General features: G+C 39.5%; 2 protein-coding genes and 2 long non-coding RNA genes across 4 annotated transcripts; 1 reads left to right on the top strand and 3 right to left on the bottom strand.

Annotated features, from left to right (window-relative positions):
* Window positions 1-3987: 3987 nt before the first annotated feature.
* Window positions 3988-8327, bottom strand: LOC136695502 (HMG domain-containing protein 3-like). Its single transcript, XM_066669618.1, has 16 exons — window positions 8201-8327; window positions 7856-8049; window positions 7350-7491; window positions 6614-7270; window positions 6419-6514; window positions 6218-6324; window positions 6005-6124; window positions 5774-5821; window positions 5611-5694; window positions 5455-5520; window positions 4988-5048; window positions 4850-4900; window positions 4691-4735; window positions 4541-4605; window positions 4357-4456; window positions 3988-4059 (listed from the first exon to the last, which is right to left on the bottom strand). The coding sequence occupies exons 1-11, from the start codon at window positions 8223-8225 to the stop codon at window positions 5046-5048; spliced, it is 1542 nt and encodes a 513-aa protein (XP_066525715.1). The 5' UTR covers window positions 8226-8327; the 3' UTR covers window positions 3988-4059; window positions 4357-4456; window positions 4541-4605; window positions 4691-4735; window positions 4850-4900; window positions 4988-5045.
* Window positions 8328-9371: 1044 nt separating this feature from the next.
* LOC136695503 (uncharacterized) lies at window positions 9372-10022 on the bottom strand. Its single transcript, XR_010802298.1, has 3 exons — window positions 9866-10022; window positions 9644-9783; window positions 9372-9545 (listed from the first exon to the last, which is right to left on the bottom strand). It is a non-coding gene; the product is annotated as an uncharacterized lncRNA (long non-coding RNA).
* A 911-nt stretch (window positions 10023-10933) lies between these two features.
* Window positions 10934-12226, bottom strand: LOC136694098 (uncharacterized). The gene is made up of 3 exons (XR_010802144.1): window positions 12133-12226; window positions 11272-11443; window positions 10934-11176 (listed from the first exon to the last, which is right to left on the bottom strand). It is a non-coding gene; the product is annotated as an uncharacterized lncRNA (long non-coding RNA).
* Window positions 12227-20968: 8742 nt separating this feature from the next.
* On the top strand, window positions 20969-22303 carry LOC136695614 (cerebellin-2-like). The gene is made up of 2 exons (XM_066669780.1): window positions 20969-21875; window positions 22129-22303. The coding sequence occupies exon 1, from the start codon at window positions 21029-21031 to the stop codon at window positions 21797-21799; it is 771 nt and encodes a 256-aa protein (XP_066525877.1). The 5' UTR covers window positions 20969-21028; the 3' UTR covers window positions 21800-21875; window positions 22129-22303.
* Window positions 22304-22884: the final 581 nt, after the last annotated feature.

The following is a 22884-nucleotide window of genomic DNA, read 5'->3' as shown; positions in this document are numbered from 1 at the left end:
CACCACAGACCCTCAGAGAGACACGTACTGGACTGTGGGGGGACCCTCAGACCCTGCAGTACACCACAGACCCTCAGAGAGACACGTACTGGACTGTGGGGGGACCCTCAGACCCTGCAGTACATCAAAGGGGGCTAAGCTTGGCATACATGATGTCAGAATTAGAGTCAGTGATATGTTTTCATCAGTGGCGGATGCTGGTCTTTCAAGGAGGGGAAGCTGAATTTCGGCCTACATCATAAAACGTGTCGGTTTATTTATACGTAAATTCTACCCTCCGTTCCTTTTTAAGAAAATGATCTGTGACCCTGTCGTACCAACAAGGAGTCTTTTCCAGGGACTTGACTAGTGTCCTCTCAATGGCCAGCAGAGCTAGGCTGCTTAAACGGCCTTGGCCCATGTGAAGTGTGTCCGCCTGTGCTCCCACGGATCTTTACACCAAAGGATCGCTGATTCGCTCATTTCGCTGTCAATCAAAAAGGGATTCAGCCTCAGACATATCATCCAATCATCATGCAGAAGCTGAGCGTCCGGGCCAGCCGAGGCCAGCCCACTACCCCATAGACCCCCAGAGACGCTGAGTGTCCGATGGGCGGGACAAAGCCCAGCATTTATCCAATGACTCGTCTCGTTTCCCTGCACTTCGCTGCTTCGCAATTGAACTCTGTGGACACTCAGCGTCCTCTCTGTTTAAAGCACTGTGAGAATGATTGAGAGGAAAGCGTATTTACCAGTGATAAGAAGCTGATTCTGAACAAAAGTTGAGCGCGTTGTAGTGCATATTTATTCAATGACATGTACACACAACAGTATATATTTGATCACTTATTCCCTTGCAGTCTTAGAGCAATCGCCTCTGGTTTTCACCCCCCCCCCCCTTGATTAAGTCAAAGTGTCTGTCCCAAAACCTAGTGAGCTGCCTCACTGACAACCCGAGGTTTGTCCTCATGAGGCAGATTACTGAGACACTGTAGTCAGAGAGCAACTGTGTCATGGCTTGTTTCCACCCACTGCACCCAACCAGTGTTTACTTACCTCAGCTGCTAGCATCGCCTTGCGGTTTAGCAGCATGGACTCTGCACTTCCTGTATATTTTAATTATGATTTTTATAATTTTTTCTCTGCTAGAGGAGTGAACACCTGACTTGCACTTGCGTTTCATCTGTGGATTGTCTTAGAGGCCGAGGAACAGTTCGCTGCTGCCCTAAAATTCCAACAGCGTCAGGCCGTGAATCTCATTTGTCAGTCCTCCTCTCCTCCGAGACCTATCTCATCGCTGAGTCCGGCAAATGACATCACTATTTCTGAAAGTCACATGATTGATAGTCAACATGGCGGAAAACGCAGTGTACGAATCTCTGGCTGTAGCAAGTGGAAATAGTTGTAAATAAACTTAATGTTTTTGCATTTTATACGATTCTGTAATATATTATGATGTACACAAAATTTAAGTCACATATATTCCTGGATGTATAGTATATGGTTGGTCAGTGAAATATTTGCCTAGCTAATAATGAGGTTAGTCTCAGCATCTCCACTAAATTTGATTGGGATATAAACGATATGTTTATGTTCTAATATGAACGAGTCGGTGAATTAAAATAAAGGCTAATTGTTGTGATTTCTAACAATCTCGACACTTTCTCTACATTTTTAGGCATCCTTTTTAAGAATTTCGTTCTTATTGCATTTACTTAAAAAAAAAAGTTTGTATTTTTAATGACACCTTATAAAAGCACATTTTCAAAAGTAAAGTACACTGGAAACAAAGTATTTATTTATTTGTATTCCAAAATAATTGAATAATTATTAACAACAATGCAAAAAGTTAAAAATTAAGAAAAAGCACACATTCAGCTTTTTTAAATTTACAAATTCTACAGTTAAAACAAATTTAAATAGGAAAACAATGTAATAAAAGCAAATATTCTGTTTATTATAAAAACAAACTACAGAATACAAAGAATATAAATAATGAAATAAAACAAATCTGTACAGAGAAAATAAATGGCACGCAATAACAGGTTTTTACTAATAAAACAAACTGTGCCATCACACACACACAAAAAAAAACCAATACTATGTAACAGCAAAATGCAAACAGCAAAACAATATAATAAAAGCAAGCAGTTTTTTAAAATCCAACAAAAACTAGAGAATGAAAAAAGCAATCAATTTGACTCATTCAAAAGCTACACGTGAAAAAACATTTTCAGCTTCATATCTGCTGAATCCTTCCAATTTTCTCAGCAGAAGGATGGTGATCTTAAAGTGAGATAAATTATTGATTAGACAGGACAATGCAATGTTAATAAACAACATTTTTTAAATATAATTTCTTACCTCTGGAGTCATGACTTCTAAAACGAACGAGGTACTCTTCAGACTTGCTCTGTTGCATTTTATCACCTCAAATGTCCTCTCTATGATGGCTTCAGTCTATGAGAAATTTAAAAATTTATTTATACACTATTGGACATAAATATGAACAGACAGTAAAATGATGCTTGTGACATTAATTTTTTTTACTTATAATCAAGACTTGACCTGAGCACCATTTAATTTGTCTTTGAAAGAATGGTGAGCCATACACCAATTATAAAAGATCAGATTATTATATTAGGACATTGGTTCCCAATTCTGGAACAGAGAGCCTGCACATTTTAATTATTTCTTGCTGTAACTCACCTACCACTGGTCACCAGTCTTATCCAAAAAGGGCCAGTGTGGCTGCAGGTTTTAATGCTTATCAAGCAGGAGTTCAGCTGATTATATTTGTTTAATCACCTGGTTTCGGTCTTCAAAGTATTGAAAAGGTTTGTTTCTGCTTAGCTGTAATTAAACCTGTAGCATCTGTTTGTGGATAAGACTGTTGACCTCTGAATAAAACAATTGGTTTGATCAGGTGTCAGTTGCATCAGAGCAGGACACTCTGAATTGCAGAGTAGGGAGTACTCCGGGACAAGGAATGGAAACCACTGGTTTCAAACTGTTCAACACATCTAGCCTATTTATTTTCACAGGTGACATGCTTTATGATCATAGTATAACCGTAAAACGAAACCTGACCTTTGTGTTTAACCCATCTGTGGACACACACACACACACACACTTTTGAGGGTTAGGTGCCTTGCTCTAGGACACTTCAGCCATGGATGGTCCTGCCCGTTGTGGGGATTGAACCAGCAACCTTCCAGCACCAAGGCCATGACTGCCTGTTTATTTATAAATAAACCATATCTTAAATGTGTTCACCTGTTCTTCATCAAAAACTGATATGCTTCCGTCTCTAATTTGCTTCATCTTTGGGTGAAATGTGGGGTTCTCATGAAGGAACATCCTGTTGGACCTCAATATTCCGTGTTGTAAATTCCTTTGTAGTGTCTACAAGCAGAAATAGAGGCTAATAACTGTTTTAAAAATGAAACAAGTAAAAAGTTGCTTTCTCCAATATAATATGAATATACCTAAAACAGTAAAGAAAAAGGGAGGAAAAAAGCTAGCCTAAAATAAAGTGTTCACAAATAGGTATATTCACAAATAAAAATGCTCTTTACAAGAATTTCTTCATCCGTTACATGGTTGATGACTGATCCTTCTCTTATGGCTGCGTATGTCCTGGAGGCACAAAAAAAGTTTACATTTTTTTAAATTCATGTATTTTATACAAATAATCTAAGAAAACATTTAACATAATAAATTAAACCTTTTATATAGATAGGGCTCTGGGCGGTGACAACCACAGCTAAATGGCACGTCTTCTTGCAATGTTTCCACTCCAGCACAGTCGGCATGCAGCTGAGCCCCACAATACTGACACTGGACCCAATTCACTGACTGCACTTCTGAATACATTGATCTAAAAAAAAAAACCAAAACACCACAGGTTTTAGACCATATATTTCAATGTTAAATTGGTAAATTGTTTATGCAAAAGATAATTTTCTATTACTTTTTTCCTATCCTTTGGTACACATAGGCATATATGTCCAGTGCAAGACAGTGGTAGTGGTGTGTAGATTTTCGTTCTTGCTCCGTCTCTACTGGTGGTAGAGGTTCCTAGTGAGAATATTTTTTTTCATTATGGTCAGTGTAATACTGCAGTGAAACAGTACATGTAGCAAAGCAAGAATTCATAGCAATGATTTTTTTTAAAGAAATAAGACTCTATAATTCTATATCTATATATAATTTATATTCCATGATATCAACCAATAAAGAAATATAACCAAACAGGAACTGAAATCAACAGAAGTATCAGTATACTGGATCATTACACTGAATTATTAAAATTGGATTGTTTAATATTGTTTAATCTTTAATATCAATCTACTGTAACCAATCTTGAAACGTAACCTGGCTGCACACATGTTCTCCGACCCGGAAGACAGGTTGCAAGTGTCCTTTCAAAAGAGCTTTAGCATCATCTGTCCAGTGGGCAAATCTCTTTCCATAGCTTAAAAAAAAGATCATATATGTTTTCAATAATCAAGTAAATTGCTGGGGAAAATAAAAAGAAAAGAAGAATATATGATCTTACCCTTCTATCTCAAAGTTCTCCATTATCATCACACACCACCATTTACGTAGCATTGGCATGTCATGCTAAATAAAATAACTTAAATTATTATTATTTATAAGAAAAATATTATATATATTATAAAAATATAAATAAATAAAATCTACTCACAACAGTGAAGTCGAAAGAGCCATCCAGTACAACATAAAGTGCATACTTGAAAAAGGAGAAAGACAGATACACAATCATTTAATATACACATGACAGAAAAGCAATAAATAAATACATAAAAATAAGATAAAATAAACAGATAAGTTTCAAAATTGTCACCATTAACATGAAGATGCCACAATCATTTCCCCAGTGCTGAATTGGAAGGTCCTTTTAATAGAAAAACATTCTGTTAGAAACAACTTAATATTAACATAAAGGTGGGAAAGAGTTGTGTTTTATTCGTTTTTTTTTTACCTGCAAATCCCACCCCGTTTTCTCCTCCCACTGTCCTGGGTTCAGCATCTGAGCCAGATTACTGTCATTTCAAAGAAAACAATAGTTTTAAGCAAAGAAATATCATCATCAACCCACCTCAGCTGACAATGAACCACACATAAAATTTAACATCAAACAGAACATGAAATTGCAACCCAAATATTCCATGCTGTTACACACTTGGTCTTGGAACGAGACCGGTAAATACTTGAACGGCATGCAATGTTTGCTGTAAGCTATAACCTCAACATTGTTTGGAACATCAGATCACCAAATCCACTATGCGTGGATATGAAGTCTGCATTCTCAGTAAACATCTTACACACAAAAATGCTCACTACATCCCATGTCATAGATACAGTTAGCAAAGCAACATTTCCTATAACAGTCCAATACCAGACTGAAAACAAAGAAAAAGTACAATGCAAATGATTAAATTAATTTACCGATAAAATGTAGTGTCCTGATGTCCACAGTGGGATGACAAGGGCCTCTTTCAACTGAGCATCATACTTAGAAATACAGATATTATTCACATAATAATCACACGATAACACTGAATATTGCGAAAATAGGTTTAGGGTTAGAGTGCAAACACTTACTGGGAGATGGTCAAGCGGATCAGCATTGCAAGGAGGTAACCACGTTGGCACAACATAGATATTTGCAATGAAAATATTCCTTCCCTATAAATTATTTTTATTAATACAATACAACCACAATCAGCAAAATTACAAAGAAAATTCCTAGCTGTGTGATTATTACCTGTGCTCTGGCAATTCCATCAATGATACTGAGGCAGGCATTTCCTACCTACAAACAAACAGCAAGAAACAGATAAATACCCTGTCCAGCCACTTGCACCGAAGTGTACTTAATGAAGTGTCGGTTCTGTGTAAATAAATCAACACACATGCAGCCTAACCTGATTCAGATACATTACATGTATAGGTTTAATTATACAATATGTTTAATGGTTTAAAAATATTTAATCACCGTTGCTTCCATGTCTTGGGGCAAGCCCAAAGTCCAAAAGTCCTCCCGGACAAGGCAAATTTTTCCTTTTTTTACAATAAGCTCTTGTCTTGGCTTTTGTTCATCTAGGACATAAGAAAGCTGTAAAAACAACATCATATTAAACATATATTGCATATCACTATTTTTGTACTTAAACATATGATTTATTTTGGACTATAAATTTCCTTATACCAGTTTCTCCTGGTCAGAGTGAAAAGTCAACGACCAAAAAGCCCGAGAAGGTTTGATGTTCTGAAACTTTGTGCGGGCTTCACACTGCATCCCACAGGTTTCATATTCTGCATATGACAAGTGACAAAGAGTGACATGAGAAAAAAAAACTAAAATATTTTGGACAATACATTTGTTATTTAAAAGCAAAAAATGTTCTACCATCATCACACGAAGACACAAGTGTTTGGGGCTGCATGGGTTCTGGGGATCCTTGTTCCACTGACATCACACCTGACTGCTGTGTATGTGTAGATGCTTGGGAGGTTTGAACAGAAAGCACGTTAATTTGTGCACGCACGCACAGAGTATAAAAATAGGAACCAGGATGTATATAATTAACATAAACACACTTACCTAAAACTGCTTGCCCAAGCTCATTCAGAGTTATATTGTTAATACGCTGGTCCATTAGTCCTCTCTTCAGCTGTGTCTCCAAAAGGCGGAAGTTCACTGATGTATTGCGATGGTGAATAATATTTCTCATTAAAAATACATGTGTTGAGGGGGACATGTTGTTCAGAAAATAATTATTTTTTCGCATACTTCCAAACAATTGTTCTGCTATCTGACTGTTGAGTGAACCTTGGAGTTCTGGGACAAGATTGATTCTCCTTAAGATGTCCCTCTGATCCTTTGTGTTTGATTCATGAAGCTTATCGTAAAGCACATAATGACTGCTAGCCCCAGTGATGGGATGGCCACTACCATCTGAATTGGGAGACCTTTCAACAAGCCAAGAGAGGGACACTTCAAGTTTTCCTTTCTGTGCTGCAGAAATGTTTTCAGGTGTAGGCTCAGCCAACCGTCCTTCATGGGGTTTGAACGGTATGATGGCTGGAAATCTCAAGTTGGCATGTGTGGCCAAACCACGAGCAAAATCATAGACTGACACATTTGGTATGTGTTTCCATGATAGGAGAAGATCAGTGAAGTCTCTAGGACTTTCTGCCCTTAAGTTGAATTTCAAACTATACACAACACCATGTGGACATGCAATGACACACCATCCACCTGTTAAAAAAAATGAATATAAGGAAGAGAAGAACAAAAATGATGGACAGGCAAAATAACTTTTCTGAAATTTGCTTACCAGAGGCACCCCAGATTTTCTGAAAGACCTTGTCATAGGTGTGCCTGTTCTTCATCTCCTGTTGCAATCTTACAATTAGGTCATCACGTGACCCTCTTGGGTCTATGTGGCATGCCTTGCATAGTTTGCGCACTGTGCCTACCTAGAGAAATACACACACACACACATTCACTTCATAGCCCTACAATTGGACTGTAGTCTATCTGTCCATCTAAATATTTTGTTAGACCCAACAGTGCTACTGTGTCTGATCCACTCAGTCCAACACACAGTAACACTCCACAATCACCATCCATGTCACTGCAGTGCTAAGGTCCACCAGGGGTTGGAACAGGTTGAATGAGGTTTACAAAATATGCAGATCAACAGATGGACTACAGTCTGTAATTGCATAACTACATAGTGGTCCTGTACATTCAGTGGAGCTGAGAAAATAACAACTGTAGAAATAAAGTGCATTCATCACATTTCATTTTGCATTTACACTACTCATGTTTTAGTTATACCTTTTGTTTTTTAAGCTCATCCATAAGACGTTCCTCTGTTATCATGAACAGTTCTGCCTCTGGACTCTCTCGAACAGGCAAGACTTTTTCATACTCTGTGTTAAGCACACAGTCTCCTTTTCTGGTGTGTCTGCCAATCCATGGTGCCCAATATTCATAAGATGGATGAACAGCCCAGGGATTTTTTGCACGACCTAATAAATCAATAACAAAAATAATGACAAGAAGGTGTCACTGTGCATAGGTATTCAAACCAACTGTCAAAGCTTTTTGAAAGCATTTTATAAATGTAATGTATTATTAATAATATTATATAATTATTAAAATAACAATTCATAAACTTACTGGGGACAAATCCACGAGCAATCATTTCAAAATTGACTGAGTTCCAAAATTCTTCAATGTTGACCTCTCCTTTGAAGTTTTTAGGAGGCTCTTTTATGTCACTCACTGTCAAACAAAAAGCACTTTTAGGCTTGTTTTCCAGACAGGGATTAAATGCAGTCCTTGACTCTACAAGGTTCTGAATGTCCCCATTAAAAGATACCAGCCCTTAAAGCAACATATTACTAACAAGGAAGCCTAACCACTCTCACAATAGATCTAATATGGTAAAATATCCAAAACTGTTTATTTAAAAGTTGAAAAAAAAAAAACCCAAGCAGGGACAAGTTCGAGATGGGACCCTGGGATGAGGAGGGTTAGCAACTCTCTAGGACTCTGGGATGAGGTTATTTAGCAGCTAGGACTCTGGGATGAGGTGGACTAGCCACTAGGTCTCTGGGATGAGGTCATTTAGCAACTAGGTCTCTGGGATGAGGTGGGCTAGCCACTAGGTCTCTGGGATGAGGTAATTTAGCAACTAGGTCTCTGGGATGAGGTGGGCTAACAACTTGGTCTCTGGGATGAGGTCATTTAGCAACTAGGTCTCTGGGATGAGGTAATTTAGCAACTAGGTCTCTGGGATGAGGTGGGCTAGCCACTAGGTCTCTGGGATGAGGTCATTTAGCAACTAGGTCTCTGGGATGAGGTGGGCTAGCCACTAGGTCTCTGGGATGAGGTAATTTAGCAACTAGGTCTCTGGGATGAGGTGGACTAGCCACTAGGTCTCTGGGATGAGGTAATTTAGCAACTAGGTCTCTGGGATGAGGTGGACTAGCCACTAGGTCTCTGGGATGAGGTCATTTAGCAACTAGGTCTCTGGGATGAGGTAATTTAGCAACTAGGTCTCTGGGATGAGGTGGACTAGCCACTAGGTCTCTGGGATGAGGTCATTTAGCAACTAGGTCTCTGGGATGAGGTGGGCTAACAACTTGGTCTCTGGGATGAGGTCATTTAGCAACTAGGTCTCTGGGATGAGGTGGGCTAGCCACTAGGTCTCTGGGATGAGGTCATTTAGCAACTAGGTCTCTGGGATGAGGTGGGCTAACAACTTGCTCTCTGGGATTAGGTATGGGCTGAGATGCTCTAAAAGGAAGAACTTACCCGCCATGCTGAAGACTCCTTTTTTGTGTAGATCCATAATAACAACAGCAGGGTAGTAGCCACAATTAATACAGGAGTATGTATAATCATGACTTGTGAGCGCCTCAAAATGGCAATATGCATGTAGAATGGTGTCTCTTGATGGAAATTTAACACCCCGAAGTCCCTCCAGTGAATTTATGGTTCTTGAGACTGCAGTATGGTTCTGTAGATGACATTTTTGTTTTAAAAAAAACAAAAAAAAACGTATGACAACATTTAATACTCAACCACTTAAGTGTACCATTCAATGTGTTATTTTACCTGAAGGTTCTGCCTCAGAAAAATGCAGAGTTCCAAGGTAAGCACAACATGATCATCAAAATTATGGAGTCCTGCTTTCCACTCTTGATAACGGTACACCATCTGACACAGAGTGCATTGTTTGAAGTAAGTTGACACATCTAAGGAAGGAATAATAATAATAAGTGTTACTGAATAAAAATTTAAAATTACCTGAGGTATTAATCAAAGGCTTAAACTTACTGTCAATAATGCCACCTATACCCACAATCCGGGCTTTGTTTGTTATCATCACTGGATTATCCAAAGCAGGATGACTCGAACAGAAAGTGCAATTGGTCTCTGTTGGAAGAAGTTTTGTTGGGTAATTAAATGGTGCTCTGGGAGCTGTCACGTCTTCTGGGAGTCTGGAGGGAATTTTTTTCTGAGTACAAATATACTGTACTACACGTTCCAAGTGGTCTGTTATAGGGTAGATCGGCTGGGTAGTGGGCTGGTCTGTCACAGCAGCATGTGAATCTGTCTCAAATAAGTGTTTCTGAGTTTGGAATAAGTGCCATTTTGCTATACTTTTGTGCACACAAGACATTCTTGCCTTAGCACAAGGACAATGCCATGAGTTCTTCTTTGTCTTGTAGGTCACCATAATTCTGCCAAGACGACTGAAGTGCTTCTTCACTGGCTCATAAATAGATAGACATATTTCTTGGGATGAACCACTGAGTGTTACTTCTACAGACAGAGGTACATGGGCTGACATGGCTGCTTTCTGTCTTTTTATGCACAGAATCTTCTTTGATACACCAAATAGCTTATGATGCACCATTTCATCTAGAACACCCTCTTGAAGGAACTCTTCACTTATGGTGTGAGAACAATAGTCAAGTGAACGAATATGTTCACAGTGGCTGAAGGCACATCCACTCCGTAGTGCTAGAAGCTGGTACTGAAAACATTCTTCTAATTCACATCCAGTAAAGTGTTTTTTGCCCCATGTCTTTCTCTGTACATGAACAGGTATAGAAAAACCATGCCTGCTTCTTTGAACAGCACACACACCATTGGTCGCATCCACACAAACGCTTTTCAAATGTGATGTGCTGGTTATATCTGGTTTTTCTTCTGAATGTTTTCTGGAAATGTGACCAGGCAAATTCTTCTCATGTACAATTGTAGTGCAGTGAGGACACTTTACTCTTTGGGGTGATGTCGTTTAAGCCTTTTTCGGAGAAGGAAGTGACAGAGGAGTGGATGATGTAGAGGAAAGTGCAGGAGTAGATGATAAAATCTCAGAAGCACCAACTGTTAAAGTATGTGCTTGGGGTGTGGTTGACTTTAAATGAGGTGGTGCTTCCTTTAAGGAATTTGAAGTGAATATAGCAGATATGAAAGGTACTTCTGCAGGTGAAGGTGTGTGCGCCACAGATGAAGTAACTTGACAAGCCTGAAGATGGGTTTCCATATTATCTCTCCTCAAAATGGTTTTTGAGCACAGAGGGCAGTGATAGTGTCCTTCTGATCTGCAATTCTGATGACATCTGTGAATTCGATATTCTGTGAAAAATGTGAAAAATAAATAAAAAATAAAACACATGAATCAACATGAACTTTGTGCTGCCAAAAAAATAAAAATAGCAGGGTTACATTACCTTTAAACTGTATTGCATTTTTCCAGTGAATTTCAATGTGTTTCTTAACTCTTGCCAAGTTGGTAGGCTTAAACAACTTCACAGGGCACAAAGGACAATGAAACATTTTGCAGCATGTTGTGCATCTGTTTAAAGATGGGTCTGAACCACAAAGCCAGACTGAAGAGTGCATCTATGTAAAAATGAAAAAAAAACATACATTAATAATTGCATCAATGAAAGTTTTGTAGACAGTTATACACTGATCAACCATCATATTGTGACCAACTCCTTGTTTCTACACTCACTGTCTATTCTCTCAGCTCCACTGTCCACAGGAGCATTTTGTAGTTATAAAATTACAGACTCAAGTCCATCTATTGCTCTGTTGTATACATTGTTTTTGGTTGATCTGTGTATGCATTTGCCTTGGACCAGGACAGTATATGCACATATAACAACAGACATAGACATACAGACACAACGACAGATAGATGAATGTATAAATAAATAATGATATATATATATATATATATATATATATATAAAGATTGTACAAAATGCTACATAATGGCAAAAAAATATTGTGTTAAAACACATTGCGTAACTAAGAACCAAACACATTTAGCCAACTGGCTAATCTACTTCATGCCAAACCAAAAATGCTTTATTAATATATTAATACGTCAGGCTATATATATATATATATATATATATATATATATAGCCTGACGTGACAAACAGCGTCTAATGATTGTCGTACCTAGCTAAATTAGCAAGGTAGATGCAGAGCTAACGTGAGTTCATTAATTCGGAAAAACAAAAAGTTATCCCAGCGACCCAATATCTTCGTTAATTAAACAAAGACATCTCGTAACGTACCGTCAAAAACTCCAAATCTGTCCGTCTAAAATTTTGACACATACAAACACGCTCCCACACAAACGGCGTTTCAATTCTGGGTCTACTGGCAAAACCACCCCATGACACTAGATGGCGATAATGGAAACGGCGCCACTTCTTCTCTGGCGCCTCAGATAGGTACCACAGGAGAGGTAGCCTCAGGAGTGAGATCTGCGCCCAGACCCTTCTCTAAAATTCGGCCAGATTAAGATATCCCAGTGGGCAGCATATTTAAGGGGAGTGGGCATTCTATGACGTAAAATGCTCACTTGGTTTTGCTTCTTTGCAGTTGGCCTTTAAAGCCCTGCTGAGTGTAGAGTCGCAAACTCTGATTGGTTCTTTGGCAGGCCTGATGTCTTATGTCACATAAGCAGCATTTAGCCCCGCCCACTAAACCTCCATCAAAAGGAACTGCAGAAAAGTGATGTTAATTTAAAAATAAATCTGTGTCATTCTTTGTGCACTGCTTTAGGACACATTCATCCCAACAAAGAGAGACAACGGGCAAGACAGAAGCATGGAAATGAGTGGACAGTGCCTTTAAGCTCCCTGACTGGACCTGAAGGTGGTTGCTGCACTTTTAGAAGGTTGGATTTTAAAGGCTCGTATCATATTCAGTGTGTTAAATCGTTTAGATCAGCAGTAACGGTGCATTAACCACTGCTGCCCTCTATGGACAAAGTGTTTACTGACCTTTACCTGGAAAAAAAAAACACACAAACGCTGGGGTGCCAAAACATGTGCACACGACTCTATGTTGTTATGTCTACAGCAAAACAGTAAACTCTTCTCACTGCGACCCCTTTACCCTGACAGCTGTGTTTCCAGGCTGAAGGGGTTCTGGGGGGTATGAGTCCAGATGTGAAACCCTATAAAGGGTTTCCCTTGGCCAGATGTTGAGCAGTGAGGGCTTTAACAGCTGTTGTGAAATATGCTGTGCTGTAGTGTTAATATAACACAGCCAGAACAGAGGTGCAGGGTAAACACACACACACTGACACACACAGATACACTCTGTAAATAACCATGTTAAACTCTTTCATTTGGCCATTAATTACCACACAGAGGCCCTGTGTCCAGCCCTGGAGAAGCAGGAACCGGATGTGGGAGCTACACTGCACTGGTCTTTCTCAGAGCGGGTCCCCAGGCCGAGTCACACCTTCCTTAGCCACAGCTGGCCGTGTTTTGTGTGATGGTTGGAACATTGGTGCTCTCTGTCTCAGTGTCTCCCCATGAGCTCGCACTCCACTTCATTGTGTGCATTTTTCAAACACTCAAAGAGGGCAGGCCCTCCTCGTATTGAGCGTTTACACATGCTTTAAATGTGTCAGTCTCTCATTCTGTTAAGTTCCTCAGATAGTAAATCAACACTGCATAGATTTTCTTCAAAATCATTGTGATGCATCCAAGATCTGTAATTGGGAGAACAGAGCCTCTGTTGTTGCTACTCTGGGCTCAGCACTGCAGAATCTGCACTATGTAACCTCTGGAGGAGACTAGAAAAACAAGCCCACTCACTGCCCCTCCCACCTTTCAGGGCAATGCTGTAAAGATCAATTACACTTTGCAAATGTAGGGGGAGCCCAGGAGCAAAAAATAGCAAATCTTATAAGGAGCTTTTTAAATGCAATGTTCATTTATATTTTTTAATGTGATATAAGTGCTGGCAAAAGCTCCAGTGTTTGTACACATCCATAGTTTAGTAAATAGGAAACAACGTTTTTCTGAATCTGAAAAGGTTCAGTGGTTCTCACTGTGCGTTCCTGGCTGAGATATTAGGAAACAGCATTGAAAGGCATGAAAAAAGAATGAGAATGTTACATTAGTTAAGCAGGAACTGACTCTAAATTTGGGAGGCCGCTAATTAAATTCAAATACTTAAGCTTCACTCACCAACAATATGGTCTAATAAAATAATATACAGCTCTTACTCAAACACCATTCCACCTTAAAAGAGGAGGAGCTTCTGAATGAACACAACCAGCTGAGAACAGTAGTTGTCCAGAATCATCTATGTTGCCTTTTAAGTATTTTAACAAGCAGTTGTGTTGGTAATGCACACTTAAAACGCAATTTTCTCTGGTTTGTCTACATTCAGAAGCTCAGAGTCTTTTAAGGTGGAACAGTGTGTCTGAGGAGAAAAACGACTGTTGTTCTTTCGTGGCTGGAGTGTAACTTGTCTGTAAGTTTTTATTCACTGTTTGAATCACCACAGAAACTCCTCTATCACTTGAGTTGTATTATTTTGTAGCACTTTCCAAAATGCAGCCAGATGTCTCCAGAATTTGGAGACTTTTCCACCTTAAATGATCCATATTACCCACATATGGAGCAGGAATTGAACTTTCTCATCTTGGTTCATGTTTTTCAACATTTAGATTTCTCCCTGTTGTCTAAAAAAAACATCTAATGTGAAGAGAGAGGAAGGGAGAGAGAAAGATAGCATAGCACACAGGTCAGAGACTGATTTTTTTTATTTTTAGTTTTTACTAATTTACAGACTTTGTAAACATTGGAAGTGCAAGCCTACTGGTGAGGAACACATAGTGTGGAAACATCTTCTGAATGTTACAAAAATGTTTTTTTTTTCACTTGTGAATGTCACCTTTAAGATCACAAATACACATCACTCTAGTGAGGAAAAACATACCAGGAGAGGTCTAGAAATGGTCTTTACTGGGTTTGTCAGCACCATTCACTAACATTCCTTGAGTTATTAAATAAATATTTTGAAATAATAATACATTTCTACCACCTAAAGCTTACAAAGTGTCTATAAACCTGATTATAGACTCCCAATACACTCCCACGACCTCAGTACTGACAGAGAGTACAGTAGTGGGAGGTCAGAAGACGTGGTGTTCAGTCAGAAACTGGAGACTGGAGAGTAGCCAGCTCTATGACCGCATCCTCTGGACATTTCCTCAAATGCTTCCACCTACCTGCCCTCCCTCGCTTCTCTCTCTGCCTCAGTCAGCATTGCCTGGATTCCTCTGCCCGGCTTTTTCTCAACGGTCACCATTCATGTGTTCCCCTCCACACAATAGGATCCACTATGGTCTGTTTGGGGATGCTGATGATGTCACAGTTGTTGGCCTATACTCTGCCAGTAACACCCCACTCCCAACCTTTAGCTTCAATGAGCTTAGGCAAGAGCCTGGAGACTGTGATTTACAAGCTTCGTTCAGTGGGATCCTCATCCCCACACTTCCCTTTTCATCTAAATCACCTGACTGTGCTCTAGAGATCTATATACACTAAGGATGGATGTTGTCTGCGGTCACTAGTCAAAACATAACTCACCAAAAGCAAACTCAGCACCACTGAGGAGCACTGGTACCACTTTTCCACCAACAAAGCCGAAACTTTTAAGAACAGACCAGTGTTTCCAATGGTTTGTGAGCCCAGTGGTTACAAATATGGAGGTAGTCGCCAAGTTCAAGCCGATATGATGATGTATGTCCTAGAATGGAGACCAGCACCTCGTAATTCAGGGTATTTTTTATTATTATTATTATTTCTGCAGCATCCAGAACAAATTTTAGACTGTCTCTGTATTATTTTTTTAATGCATTCTCAGTTTGTTTATTACTTTTTCTCTGACAAAACTGGCTTTAAGCATCTTCTCCTGTAAGTCATGGCACACCTTGGCTTTGGGAGCTTTCCAGTTGATCTTCTATTTCTTCTCAGGACCATGTCACAAGAATGTATTGGCTTCTTCTGCAGACTGCTTATGATACATTACTGCTGGATCTGCTGTAGTTCTCCTGCATTTTCATTGTCAATGGCACTATGGCGAGTAAACAACTTTACGAGGTGACGTTAGGAACCCACTGTTTGGCTGCTTGCGTCACAGGTTCTGTGGTTCAAGACGAGCAAGATTATAGGGCCAGGACGGCACCAAATTTTCAGTAGAAGATGTGATGTTGTGGTGGAAAAGCACAGAACTGTTCAGGATTTTGGCACTACATCCGGTACCATGCCAGTTGGAAAGTGAACCTGAATGCACAACCCAAACCCACTGGGTGCGAGGCGTCCCTTGCTTAAGCATAAGGTAGGGTGACCATATTTGAGTTTTCAAAAAAGAGGACACATGGGGCAGGTTGGAAGCACAAATGCTTCCATAACCATGCAACTATGCTGCCGAAATTTAATACATAAACAGATACTCGTTAACAAGATTAAAAAAATTACTTTTTGGACAGATTCCTTTCCATTCAACATTTGGCCCTAAGCAAAATAAATAAAATAATATTTTTGTCATTTCTTCACACTTTAATATCATTGAAACCTGTTATTTTTTGTTCATACCAAACTTCAGAAATGAAGCCCTGTGTTAAAGCGACTTGTTTACGCCAGAAAACTCATGATTGTGAAAGAAACTGACGAGTTTATTTTTAACTGTGTTTTTAAATGTTTCTAAAATCAAGCACTACATTTTATCAATCAGAAGTAATATAGACTCGATAAATGATCAGAACATTGCTGGGATCCATGTAAAATACTTATATTTCATATTTTATAAGGTCTGTCTGATAAAAACGTGCTGTATGTGAGAGCTGTAATTCAGTCTCTCCACTGTCCTGACTTTAATGATCTGGAGAGTTGGCTTGTTGTCTTCTAAAGTTAATGTTAAACAGAGAAACTGCACAGATGGTATTTGATTAACTCGTCAGAAGGTCAGTAAGAGTCAGGTGTGTCCGTGTATTTGTGTTGTTATAGTGACATAAGTGACAACTTTCAGTTTTTTGAAATACAGAGCAGAAAATGAAAGGCTCATGTGACACAGAAACACTTCCAAATATGAAGAAGAGACTATGATAAATTACCTTAACAACTTTCAACACATTTCTGTTTGAGGCTCCAGTAAAACATTGATGTGGAGCGGAGCTCGACTGAAAGTGATGTAAGCACAAGAAATGTGTCCCATTTCTGCTCTGAGCTCTGACCCCTTGAACACTTGATCCCCGCACGCCCCTTTGGCTCCCCTACAACAACGTCATCATATGTCATCAAAGTACACGCTTCAAGAAAGGGATTAGGGTTTATTGTAAGAATTGGGTCAGCTGGAAGACTGTGGACGACAAAATCCCGGAGATTTAGAAATCCCGACTGGATGCATTTTTTAGGTCCCGAAAAGAGGACATGTCTGGTGAAAAGAGGACGTCTGGTCACCCTAGGGTAAGGCCACCCTGTACTTATAAGTTGGAGTTTTGCTCACAAGGGGTCTCTTGAGTTTCAGGTTTTTCTGAATTTTTTGGGGTTTGGGTGGGCTCGATCTGGTAGTGACATCCTCTTCTGGCATAACAGCTGAGAAACATCTGGGCCAAGAGATTGAGGCATAGCCACTCTGTGTAGATACCATGGCTTAGCTACACTCTGAATTGTGTTGTAGTATTGATACATATTTTTTTGGGGCAGTTAGTGCACTGCTTGGGGTCCCATTGGGAAAAAAAGACAGCATCCTATAGTCTACTACAAGAGACCTTGTGGTTTCCTCCAAAATTCTGTTTTGGAAAAACATCTTTGCAGCCTTAGTCAGTTCTTTAACGAAGTGAAGGGCAGAGTGATTCTGCATGCACAGAACTTTCCCTTAATTAAACTGGCTTTTACAAGAATCATTACCATGTGGACAGGCAGGTACCAATCACTAGGAGAAAACACAGCTCAGACTCGCACGCTAAATCCCAGCAGTGCTTTGCTAAGCGACAGGGAACACAATGGGGCTCGTATACACTGACCTAAATCTGAGATAAATCACAAACAGGTGAAAAACAGTAGGGCTAAGGGGGCCAGTCCAATAGGAGCAGGACCTACTACAGGTTTCAATTTGACTGTGTTAAACATTTCAGCCTGAACATACCGAGATATGATCAGTAGTAAATTCCACAAACAATCTAGCTTCGTTTTTTTAATTTTCTTTGTTTACATTTCTCAAGTCACTGGCAGATATCTGAGTGACAGGGTTAGAACATATTTGACTCTGTGTACTGGCTATGATTGCATTACCAGGAAACACCAGGACAGATTTTCAGTCGCCTGATCCCTCAGACCTTGCTCAGAAAGTATTTTAAACATTATTCTCCACAGTTATTAGCCCTTTCCACTTCCACTGTTTCACTGAGTCTCCCCCAAATTACACACAATTCTTGTGCTTCTTTTGAGACACGAGGCCGACCCACCACTACTGCTAATGTTAAGCCCCTGGAGGACAATGAAAGATGCCCAGATCTGTCACATCAGCAGACAAATGCCTGTGCTAGCTAGCACCATTAGTAGAGATATGTGGAAAGATGACAGGCCACCAACCACCCAGGCAGCAATGTCAGTTAAGCCCCCTAGGCCTAAGGATCACTGGGGTTCACACTAGCAATTTCCTGAAGACTGTGCGAGAAAGTGCAGACTCTAATCTTTAAATCCATTTCACATCTGCAGATGAGTAGAGCTGATGATATCATGATGACACCATTGGCCAAAAGTTGCCGAACAATTTTCTCATTCCTACTTAGCTGATACTGGAAAATTGCTGCGATGATTTGATGGCATTCAGCCATGAAAGTATTCATGAGATCAGGTGCTGATGTTAGATGATTACTTCTGGAGCTACATTATCATGAATAAATCAATATATAGCTGATTTTGGTCTAGCCAATGACTGGAGACTAAAAATAACTCAAAAAAGAAAGAACAAATTACTCACCTACTCATTAAGCCTACTCTAGAATAGACAGCAGATTCCCAGTACCTTATACATCAGATAAAATACACCCAATTGTAACCAGTGGTCATGCCCCAGTATAATTTATATTCACATGCAAACATACCATTTTGTCCACACCAAGATGGCACTTTAATATTTCCCTGCTTGAAGACGCTGACTTTGACCTGGCCTTTTTCAAAAGTTTCCAGAAATCTCACCATATTACTTTGTGAGGGAGGTAAAGCAGTACTGTGGGAAAAAGTTATTCCACCTACTAACTTGTGATTTTGGACCGTGGGAGAAAACCCACACAAGTCACCCAGAGCAAGACTAGAACCCACAACCTCCAGGTCCCTGGAGCTGTGTGACTGCAACACTAACCTGCTGCACCACCATGCCGTTCTGCAATTTCAATTAGATGAAAGTAAATAAAAAATAATAAAAAAAAAAGTTGATAATTAGACTTAGGTGTGAGGCCTTCAAATAAAACAGTAGATACGGAAAAGGTTTAGCAAACCAACCAAAACCAAAAAAAGAAAAGTCTGTTATACTGTCTATAAAGAGTTCTGCAGGGGAGACCCTGATCACAACACAGGAAAATCTATAGCATGTTTCAAGCATTTTACAGGGAATTATATACTTCTGAACAATATTCATCCTCAGACAAAGATACACAGCACAACTCTAAAATCCAACCTCATATGAACTCAGTATTGCTCAAGCTTAGAAAACACCCAACACTTCCCTTTAGCCATTGCCACAGATCACTTTCACCGAATAAGGACATTAAACACTTCACCCATGGCTACAGTCACTGCTAATGGGTTAACATCCCAGAGTTTCTCACTGCACAGAAGCACCAGACAAGGATGCTCATTATCCCCATTTTATTTGCAATTTTCATAGAAACACTAGCAGCAATCAGACAAATAGAAACATCAATGGTATAATCTCGCAGAACACAAAACACAAGGTCAGATTATGTGCAGATGGCAGATGATATATTGTTATACCTACAGGATCCATACAACTGTCTACAGGAGACAATGCCACTCATGAAAATATTCTGCAAAATATATAGTTATTCAATCAACAAATCTTTAATTCTCCTTATTGATGACGGTGGTCATAATGTTGGGCCCCACAACCTGATTTCATGATTGGAAACCACACCTAGGCATTACCATATCCTATAACTGTCAGAGTAATTTCTCTCCACTTTAATCCATTGCTGTACGTAATAGAAGATCTAAAGCGGTGGAGAAACATATTTCACTGCTTGGTGGAATAGCAACTATATAAAAAACATGTCTGTCCATACAAAATTAAACTACTTTATTCTGGGAAAAAATAAATGACCAAAATCAAATTCTCTACACTTCATAAAAGTAAAGAACAGGGAGGACTAAAAGCATCCAATTTCACACACATACTAAATGACCAGCAAACTGCAATATGTCTATATCTGGACAAATCCTGGACAAACATATCACTCGTGGTTAGTTATAGGACAGTAAATCTAAGGAAATATCTATATCAGACATTACATTTCATACAACAAAATGTCCTGCATATTTCTGCAATACTGTCATATCCCCAACTCGGACGACCTTGCGAAAAATATTCAAAATCACCAATTGAATTGTGATTTAAAGTGGAACAGTAAGTTTGAGAAGAAAAACGACTGTTGTTTGTACAAGGCTGAAGTTGAACTTCTCTGTAAGTTATAGTCACTGTTTTGTGACATTTCCACCTTAAGTGATCCCAGACAGTAAACATAGGTCAGTATTACCCACCTACGGAGCAGGGGTAGATCAATATCTTAAGTTCTCTCTGAATGATTACAATCGTGAAAGTCGCCTTTAAGTGAACTCCTCAGTTATACATTTTCTCTTATTATTATTATATGAAATCTAATATTAATTTATTATAAAAATAATGTTGTCCTTCAAAGAGGGGACAAAAATAATTCCCTGAAGTTCATATCACAGCACAGTGTAAAAAGCTAGTAAACAAAGTCAGATGCCCAGCCTAACAAAGTCCATGTTAGCTTTAAACCCTGATTACCCAATCTCAGAGATTCCAGTGTGACCACAGTGCAGGGTTCCAGTGTGATGTTCAGATTACATTCAGTTACTGCTCTTCCAACATCTGAATAAAGCACAGCTGGTGAGGATGGCAAAGTGTACGTTGTTATTGCTGCTACTGAGCCTATGGGCTGCAGAGGCGGACATAATGAAACCAATTTTGAACATTATTGAAGAAGTAGAGAAGCTGAAAAGTATTGATGACAGACTAAGGACACTGGAGGACTCTCTGCAGAAACAGAACAGAGTAGTGGAGAAACTCCAGAAAGAGAATGGAGATCTAAAGTCCAAGGTAGGAACACTGTGGAATGAAAAAGAAGATCTGAAAACCAAGGTGGGGAAACTGCAGAAAGAAAAAGAAGATCTGAAAACCAAGGTGGGAACACTGCAGAAAGATAAAGAAGACCTGAAAAGCAAGGTTGGAACACTGTGGAATGAAAAAGAGGCCAAGAAGGTGGCATTTTCTGCATCTTTGATTGCTTCTGGAAGGGGACACATTGGACCGTTTGAAAATGTGACATCTACACTCATCTACAAAAGAGTCCACACCAACGTTGGAAACGGCTACAGCTCAGACACAGGGATTTTCACTGCTCCGCGGAAAGGAGTGTACTACTTCAGGTTTTACGCTCACAGTCAAGAAGTCAACAAAATGGCAGTCAGTTTGTACAAAAATGACGTGATACAGTGTTCTGTGTTTGCCTTGAAGCCTGTTTTCAACGGGAATGCTGGGAATGGGGTCGTTCTCATTCTGAACCAGGGAGATCAGATCTCCACCAAACTCTGGAGCAACAGCTGGGTCTACGACAGTTCTGGACGCTTCACCAGTTTCGGGGGATTTTTGCTTTTCCCGCTATGAAAAGTTTCAAGAAATGTTGATCCAGAACCCCAAATTAAAATGAAACATTTACATGCTTTGTGCCCAGTGATTCCAGGTAGGATCCGGAGCCATGTCAACCCTGAACTAGATAAGCGCTTACAGACAGACAGAATGAATGAATGAATATTAAGATGATAAACATGATATATAACCTTATATATATATATATTTCAGTTTGTATTTTTATCTTCAACATCTCACTGTGAAAATTAATATCTCTTTCTCTCTCTCTCTCTCTCTCTCTCTCTCTCTCTCTCTCTCTCTGTGTTTCTCTGTTTCTCTGTGTGTGTGTGTGTGTTTCTCCGCAGAGTGATATCTGTCTCACGCAAGTTTTGTTTCCTGATGTTCTTCCAGTTTTTACTCTGCTTGATGTAAATGGCCAAAGCAGAGTTTGTTTCTTTGTATCTGACCTCAGTGCCACTCTCTCTCTCTCTCTCTCTCTCTCTCTCTCCCTCTCTCTCTGTGTGTGTGTGCATTTTTGTATATTAAATGTGAACACATTTTCATACCTCTTGTCTCTTTATTTCACTTTAGTTGCCTCATAAATTCATTTCTTTACTCTTCCAAAGTTCAGAGATCTAAGGCTCATGTGCAGCTGCTTCAGAGTGTTTTGTTTCCTGTTTTCCTGCAGAGGTTACACTGTTCAAACTGAGCACCAGTGGCAGTAGCTCATTCACTCATTATAACGTGTGTCTACAAGCCTCTGGACACCTACGCTATCCGTAACAGAGTGCACTGCTTTTTAAATGAGACATGTTTGACAGAAGATCACAAATTACTATTAAATATGTTGTCAAGAAACAGTTATTACACTGACCCCTAGTGGGCTGGAGGGGTGAGAGATTCTGCACTAAACCTATTTTAAAAAGTGTTTGCTCCAAGTAGGAGACCCAGTCTGTGGAGCATAAACAGACTTAATGAGGGACTAAACAGCAGTTTGATTCTTCATCTGATGACAGCTGCACTACATTTTGAGCCCAGCTATGGTTTCTGTTTCCATCTTGTGTTGTTCATGAAGTGCCTGAGAAAACTGCCATGGCATGGAGTACCGTAAATGTGGAGCC

Source organism: Hoplias malabaricus, chromosome 4 (genome assembly GCF_029633855.1).
Source record: "Hoplias malabaricus isolate fHopMal1 chromosome 4, fHopMal1.hap1, whole genome shotgun sequence".
Classification (NCBI taxonomy): domain Eukaryota; kingdom Metazoa; phylum Chordata; class Actinopteri; order Characiformes; family Erythrinidae; genus Hoplias; species Hoplias malabaricus.
This window is presented reverse-complemented; position numbering and strand designations above follow the sequence as displayed.